The sequence below is a fragment of the Varanus komodoensis genome, unplaced genomic scaffold (assembly GCF_004798865.1).
Source record: "Varanus komodoensis strain SLA01 unplaced genomic scaffold, ASM479886v1 scaffold21, whole genome shotgun sequence".
NCBI classification, from domain to species: domain Eukaryota; kingdom Metazoa; phylum Chordata; class Lepidosauria; order Squamata; family Varanidae; genus Varanus; species Varanus komodoensis.
Genome location: NW_025335589.1, coordinates 5351084 through 5358760, shown reverse-complemented (window position 1 = coordinate 5358760; position 7677 = coordinate 5351084). Strand labels below are relative to the sequence as shown.

General features: G+C 43.9%; 1 protein-coding gene across 4 annotated transcripts in view; it reads right to left on the bottom strand.

Annotated features, from left to right (window-relative positions):
* GAB1 (GRB2 associated binding protein 1) overlaps positions 1–5733 on the bottom strand; it is an 86508-nt gene extending 80775 nt beyond the window's left edge. The window contains exon 1 of one of the 4 annotated variants that reach the window (XM_044430681.1): positions 5413–5733. In XM_044430681.1, coding sequence (XP_044286616.1) covers positions 5413–5484 — 72 coding nt within the window. In that variant the 5' untranslated portion in view covers positions 5485–5733. The remainder of the gene's footprint in view (positions 1–5412) is intronic. The other 3 variants (XM_044430683.1, XM_044430685.1, XM_044430682.1) reach the window with 3 other exon arrangements.
* Between the last annotated feature and the right edge of the window lie 1944 nt (positions 5734–7677).

Here is a 7677-nt window from a genome sequence, read left to right as displayed (position 1 = left end):
ATACACATGTGTATGTCACATAAAGAAACACCCATTTCAATAAGAATAAAAATACATTTTTCCAGACAAGCTTATTAGTTTAAAAAGCCCTCACTGTGCTATTGTAACACTGCATTGCTATCCCATCACACTGAAGAACAACAAAATGTCTAACACCTAACTATATATCTAACAGCGTGTTTGCACAGGAAGAGAAAGAGGTAAACTTTACCTAATTTCCTTGCTCCTTCTAGAAGAGGAGTGGCAAATTTAAGTCTTATACAGACTTAACAGGTAAAATTACAAGAACCAAAAATGGAAATGTGTTACTTAGGGCCCCCAAAAGCATACAAAAAGATCTGTGCTTCATTTTGAAAGATGGAGCAAACATAAAAAAGCGAGTCCTGTTTAATCCACTTTTCATCACTACACAGCAGGGTGGATTTGATTTAAATTAAATCATTTTAAACCACTAGTCAATAAGACAAGATTTAAATCATGGTTTTCTATGTAATCCTGCCTTACCGGTATGTAGGATAACTTCAGTCTCTCTTACCACCTGCTGCCATTATAGGTTTTCTCCTCCAGGGAAAGAATAGCACAATAAATTTCAGGCTGTGCACAAGAAGATCCAGAGACCTGAGGAGTATTCTGCTCAAAAGCTTTCACTTTCATTTTTACTGCTTGCCCCTCCCTCCTCACACCTAGCTTCTTGTGCAGATCTATTCCACTCCAACCAATCTTCTATTCATTGGATTCTTTGAAACTTAGCACTGAAGAGGTAATGTTCTGTGCACATAGATCTGCAAATGGGATTAAGGGCTTTTTCTCAACTCTGTTTATTTTATAACATGTTTTGCTGTGAAGAAGGGGCATGTTATCTCTGTAGACATGAATTCAGTTTTGAGAAGGGTAAAACCAAGCATCTGTGATGATATCTTCTGAATAGAAAAATTGTTCAATAATCTTACAGAAACCTCTAGAAGAGCATGATATTGTGAATGATTAATGGAATTCATTTATCAAAAAATTTGAACATTGCAGGAATATATAGCCTCATGACACATAATTAAAATCTAATCCTTATTTCATGATGAATAACCTTTAGACTATAAAGTATCAAACAGACAACTGTCTTTAGATAGATTTTCCTCAAAAAGCAGTTTAAATCAAAATTAAAATTTAAAAATCTGATTTTTTTATTTAAAAAATAATTGATTTTTATCCACCCTGCTACACGGATAAACAACTGCTGTGAATAACCTTATTCTTTGCTGCAAGGTTATTCTACAGATAGCAATACATAGAAGCTAATGAATAAAATCCAATGTAAATCCAACTTAACACAGACACAACACAGTGCACAATCCAGTGAGCTCCACCCATGTTAGATGGAAACCTCCAAATCTGCAGGTTTCTGAATATACAACACCCAGCTGAGCTGGTGCCAGCAGGGCATAAGGAGCAACAGAAATGATATGCACCTCTCTGTCCTCCTGTTTTCCTCCAGATGAGCCCTGAGTCTGCCCAAAGGTGGCTTGCAGCTGAGCCTGAAGAGGCCATCCAATTCATTGCAACCTATCCTCTCTTTCCCTTTCCCTTTCCAACTTCTACATCGTCCTCCAAGGCCACTTTTACAATCTCAGAGAACAGAACCTACAGTTCTTTCCAAGAGGCAAGGGGAGGGAATCTGATTTTGTGGTTCATTTCTGCAGAGACAGCACTGTCTCTAGCCTTCGATGTGAAATCCCAAAAATCCTGTGGTCCTTGGGATGTTTTTCAGGGCCCATAAGATTGCTTTCTTGCTTAAATTCCATTAACTTCAATGTTCTACTCAAAGTAAGAATTATGTTGTATTTTGCCCAAAGTTAGCATTCCAAATTTCTTTAGTAACCGTCCCTTACTTTGAAATGGGACAGTTGGGATGCTTCTCATATACAGTTTTGCATGATGACTTACATGCATGAAGAGTCATCACAGATAAAGCAACATAAACTGAATTTTAATTCCATTTCCAATGTAATGCTTTCTAGTGGACTCAGTTCACACTTTCATCTGCCAATCATGGATTATGAAGTGACCAAAGTGTATGTGCCCTAGGTCCTTATTTCCACATAAGCAACAATTCACAGAAGCCTACATCTTCTATTAACAAATACAGACATCATCTAGTCCACTGGCATAAAGAGCATACTGATGGAACACTTTTTGCAACATCTCATCATTCCAATTTGACTAGACAGTGCCTCAGAAACGGCTGAGAAGCTGCTACAACACAACAAGCATTGCTATTCCCATGTTAAGAAATCTGCCCTCTCAGCAAACAAGAAACAGTTTCATGTAAGTTAAAATGTCAGATCTACTGTAGCCTATTAAAATATTTACACAGGAGAAACGGTAGGGTGCTATAAAAAGAAAAACATTTTCTTGTCTCTAGTTTTCCCCCCACTGTAATTTGTAATCTAAACATTTCTATCCCAAGGGCAAAGCTTCTTTCCCTGCATACAGCCAGTGAGTGAGAGAGAGAGAGAGAGAGACAGAGACAGAGAGAGAAGAGTACCTCTCAAATATCAGTGGTAGGGAATAAAAAATCCTATTGCAAAAATTAGAATTTCCTTATGTTTAGAAAAGGGAAGAAATTGCATGCATCAGATAAACCTGAGTTTTCAAAATAATCAGACATAAAACTCACAAGGCACATTGCATTCATTTACATATATGCTGTAATGCTAAAAACAAAAATGCAGAAACAGAGATAAACACCAATGTGAAGCCAAACAAACAAACCAAAATTACATATCCCAGGCAAAGATCATGGCAGGCCATGATTACTTCCTTAATACGTGAAAAGGCTGCCTACTCCAACATGAACCTGCTCAACATTAAGGCAGTCACCAGAGGCCCTTTTCTCTTTGCCAGGAGTAAGAACTGGACATCGTCTAGCTGTTCTGGGTTCTCACACCCATAATCCCCAGACACTGGCTGTGTTAATTGGGACATACGAACAATGTAGTCCAAAACTTTTGAGTGCACCAGGTCGCCTACCCTTTCTCTTGGTAGTGAGAGTGTGCACTGCATTTGTTTACAGCAAAAGGGAAAAAAAGGATGATTTAACTGTGCACCATAGCAAATTTTAGCTTTGGTGCCTGGGAGTCCTAAAGGACACTGAAGGCTTAAAAACAAAAGTGTAGATTTAGCAAAACTTAAAGTGGGTCAGATTTTTATGCTCCGTAAGAACTCACATGACCTTTAATCATCTCTTGATCTGGTCTTGTTCACACATGCTAAGGTGTTTATTTTATAGCAGCTGAGTCAGCTGTCTGTGTCAAACAGTGTTGGGGTTCAAGTTCAACACATACCTCTTTTTAAAATTGGGTCCTTCTTCCCAGCTAGAAAGCTAGAAAGCCAGCAGTTTGTGGGTACATCCCTGCATCTGGCACTTCAGTTGGGCAGAAGTTTGTAGTGTACTCACTACAGAGTGCTCTTGGGGGATCGTTCCCCCCACCTTAGGCTAACAATGGGCAATCTGAGAAATAGAGAGATATGTAGAACACTAGGGGCATGATAAAAGACCTTTCTGCTCTGCTGGTGCATAAAACAATAGTCCTGGGACATGTTGAGAAAGACAAAATCAACCCCTTAAATGATTTATTCCAGCTACAAACTGATATCCCCCTGCATAAAGAGGAGGGTTGGGTTTGGTGCCAATAATGGGATATTGGATTATTAGGAAAAGAGAGAAATGAACAATGGCAGTGCTAAGCACCTCTCACACGTTTTTAAACCAGTGGGGGACTAACGTTGAGTTTACAGAATCACCCAGCTACAGCCTGATGCACAAGATACACTAGATTTATTAATCTTCCACTTTTTTGCCAAAAACAGTGCTTATTAAAACCAGCAACAAGAAAATACCAATATAAAACAAATTCAGAATTCAGGTACTGGAAACAAATTCCTAAGTTCAGAAGCATACATAACTTACATTATTTTTCAACACAAAAATCCATTTCTGCTTAGGCCTAGCTTTCATTCAGCAGTATAATGAGGGTGGCAGGCAAGTCATTTTGTTGCTGCTATTGTTGGGAAACTGGGATCACAAATCCTTGTCAAAGATCTAACAATGAATCCCAACCTATCTGCTGTCCAATTTCAGGCAGTGCATGGTGGTGGTAGTATGTGTTGGCACCACTGACAACAGAAAATACATTCCTGAAATGGAAATGTAAGTCGCGCCATAGGATGTTGAGGTCTAGGGCCTCCAAGTGGGCTTTTTCAGAAATGTCTCCCTGTTCCACACACAGGACAAGCTAGATGGATAGGGCTGTAAGGTATCAATGCATGGGTAATACTGATGTTGGAAGGAATGTTTCACTTTTCTAAGTCACTGGGAATGTCTTGGGATAAGCTGAACCAGTACAAAAGAAACAGACTCCAGTCTTCTAGTGCTTAACATCAAAACGTTTTGCAAAGTAGGTTTTAATATACCTCTAGAGGAAAGGTGAGAGCTGAAAAACATCACATTTGGGCTGACCCTTTAGGGATAGTGTTCAAAAAGGAGTAGAGTCTAATAAATTAATATATTTAAGACTCACAGATTCACCTGCAAAATCATTGCAGGTAGGAACACTGGCCCCTAAAACGTACTGCAGACATGCCAGCAACCCCTGACCAAAAGCTTCAAAGATTATTTTAAGATGGATTAAAAAAAACAAAACATGGAGACAGAAGGAAAGCTGTTTCAGGCTCAGTAATTTGAACTATGTTTATGTTTCTACATCACGTTGCAACAAAGAGACAATTTTTAGATACAATGAATGAATGTGCCTTAGAACATTACATCAAAGATGACCCTGGATTCCATCTCGAGATGTGTCTGTGCGTTGGGGCAAGAACAGTGTGGGAACAGTGGCCACGGTGCTATCAAATTCAATACATTAAATGGGAAAGTGCTGAGTGATTTTGAGAAAAGCTTTGTTTTTTAAAAAATAAAAAATAAAAATCTGCGTGTCCTGGAAGAAACTAATGGAAAACTTCGCTCGCTCCCCACCCCTCCCTCCGCAAAAGGCAATAAACAAGGAGATAAAAAGTTGCGCCGCTCTGGGCCTTTTGCAAAACACTGCTAAAAAAAGAGAAAGCATTTTTTAAAAAATCCAGAACTGCGCACTTGGCAGTTTTGGAAAGTAAGTACTTGGAAGAGTTTCGGGCTCGGTGATTCCCAAACACCTTCGGGAGAAGGGGACAGCCGTGAGGAGCTTCACCGCCCGGGGGGAGGGGGGCTAAACTTGGGACTTTAAAAATAAGAGCGGTGGGTGGGGGAGAGAAAGCAAAAAGGAGGGGGGATGAAGGACGGAATGAGAACGAACCGCACAGGAGCCACGGAAAGCTGCTGCAAGCCGAGCCGGAGGAGTGTGTGTGCGGGGAGACACTTACGTAGCGTTTCAACTTCTTCTCCGGAGGCGACTTTCGGAGCCAGCCCGAGCAGACCACCTCCCCGCCGCTCATGGCTGCAAGGGCGGGGGGAGTCCTTCCTTCGGCGACTGTGGCGCGGCTGGGCCGAGGAGACAACCCAGAAACACAACAGGGCAGCCCCGTCGGCTTGCTCGCCTTTTGCTGGCTGGCTTGCCCGCTCGCCTCCTTCAGCGGCTACTCTAGGAAAAGGCAAGGGAAAAAAGGAGGGGGAAGAGGAGAGGGAGGAGACGACCGGGAAAGGGAGAAAGGGAGGGACGACGCGGGTGTGTGCGTGTTCGAGGGGCGGCCGCGCGCTCGCGCTCGCGCGCCCCGCAGGCAGAGGCAGCCTGGCTCGGACCGGGCGGAGCAGCGCCTCCCCTCCCTCACATCGCGCCTCTGCTCCCTGGCGCGGGCCGTCGCAACTTTCCGCGGCCCCAGGCGCGCAGCCCTCTGCTTCGGCGGCGTCCGGAGCACGGGCCTCTTCCCCGGGAGGGGAGCGCACAGCCCCGCTCCGCCGCCCGATGCCACTTGATGCCTGCCTGCGCTTTTCCCCCTTCCTGGTGCAGCGGGACGGTGGGAGGACCCGGCAAGGAGTGCGCGCGCGCGCGCCCTCGCTCGCTCGCTCGCTCGCTCCTTGGTGCCGCCTTGACGGGGAGCGAGACCTCGCCGGGGACCGCGGCGCGAGTTGGGGCGGACGCCCGCGAGGAATCTGCAGGGAGGCGGGGACGGTGCTCCTCGGCCCAGCCATTGGCGAGGGGGCGCGCCGGAGGCGCTCGCGCTCGAGCCCCACGACGCCGGGGTCTTGCGCCTCGGTCTGTGCGCCGGCCAGTCGGTCCGCGCCTTTCCTCGCCCCTAAACCTGCCTTTCTCTCGCTCTTTCCTTTCCCGCCCGCCCGCCTCAGCGTTGGGTTCCTCGGGATTTTCTTTGCACCCTCCGTCCAACGCGGAGGAAAAGAAACATTCTGTCTGGAAATGGGCCAGATTTTTTTCCTTCCTACCTCAAAGAGAGAATGAAACCTACGGAAGGGATCATGGGATCTGTAGTTCCCGAAAGAGCTGACGGAGAAGAACGGCGAAAACCTGGAGATAAACTTTTCTGGTGGAAAAAAATAATAGCGCTGCGTGATTGTTTTTACAGAAATGCTGGAATCTTGGAAGGAGCCTCTTGAAAGTTTCTATAGAGTGAATTTGAGGTTAATAGAGGCACAAGAACTGCTGGCACAGAAAAGATCCTTTCGCCTACTTTTTATCGTTATTGTTCGTATTACTTGACCGAATTTACAGAGTTGTTTTAAAACTTGGGGTACAGAGAGGGAGTCCTAAAAGTTTGCAGCTAATCTTTATAAGTAAAATGCTCTGTCTACTGAGAATTTTCAGTCTCTTATCATGGGAGGTTTGCTTGCTTTGAGTAAGAGATTTGCTCGTATATGTCAATTGTGATAAGTGAATCAAATCCAGGTATGAAGATGCCAACCAACCGTTACTACCATCCAAAGACTGAAAGAAGCACAGACTCTCATGCCTGGAGGCCCTTTCATGGTCCACAGAACACCACCTCATTTCCACCAACCAACCAACCAACCATCAATCATTCACTGGTTGCCTCACTTTGGGGCAGTTTTGCCTCAGTCTAAAGGGATGCTTTCCCCAAGACTTAGTTACTGGCAGAAGAACTTTAAGCTCTAATTTATAGATTTTGGAGGGAGGATTTGGGCTCTGCTCCTTTTACCTTTTTCCCCACCCTGCAAAGCCCCCAAGAGCAACTGTCCAGTGGATCCCTAACCTTCAACCTGGAAGATATTCTGTACCCCTGCTCGTCAATCAAGCCCACTGTGTAAAGCTTTGCATATGCACAAAGCAGTACCGTGGTGCCTCATACTTCGAGGCCATTTGAACTCTGAATCGTTTGAAGTCTGAATCAGTTTTCTCTATTAGAAATAATGGAAAGTGAATTAATCTGTTCCCGGACCCTAAACAATACCCAGTTTGATAAACTTAAACAGCAAATATGGCCTCCCAAAATGAATTAACTTTGAAGTAAGCACCATCAGATTTGTGTTAGTAATGTTATGCTAGTGCATTTACATACCTTAGTGAGGACTGGTTTTATATATATATAACCAGAAAAAAAGGACTGAAATCGCATGAAAATGCACACACTGAAAATGCGCAAGCATTACATGAGAAGTTTCACAGTGAGAGATGACTTGGACACACAACAGATGGCATTTACACTGTGACCATTTTT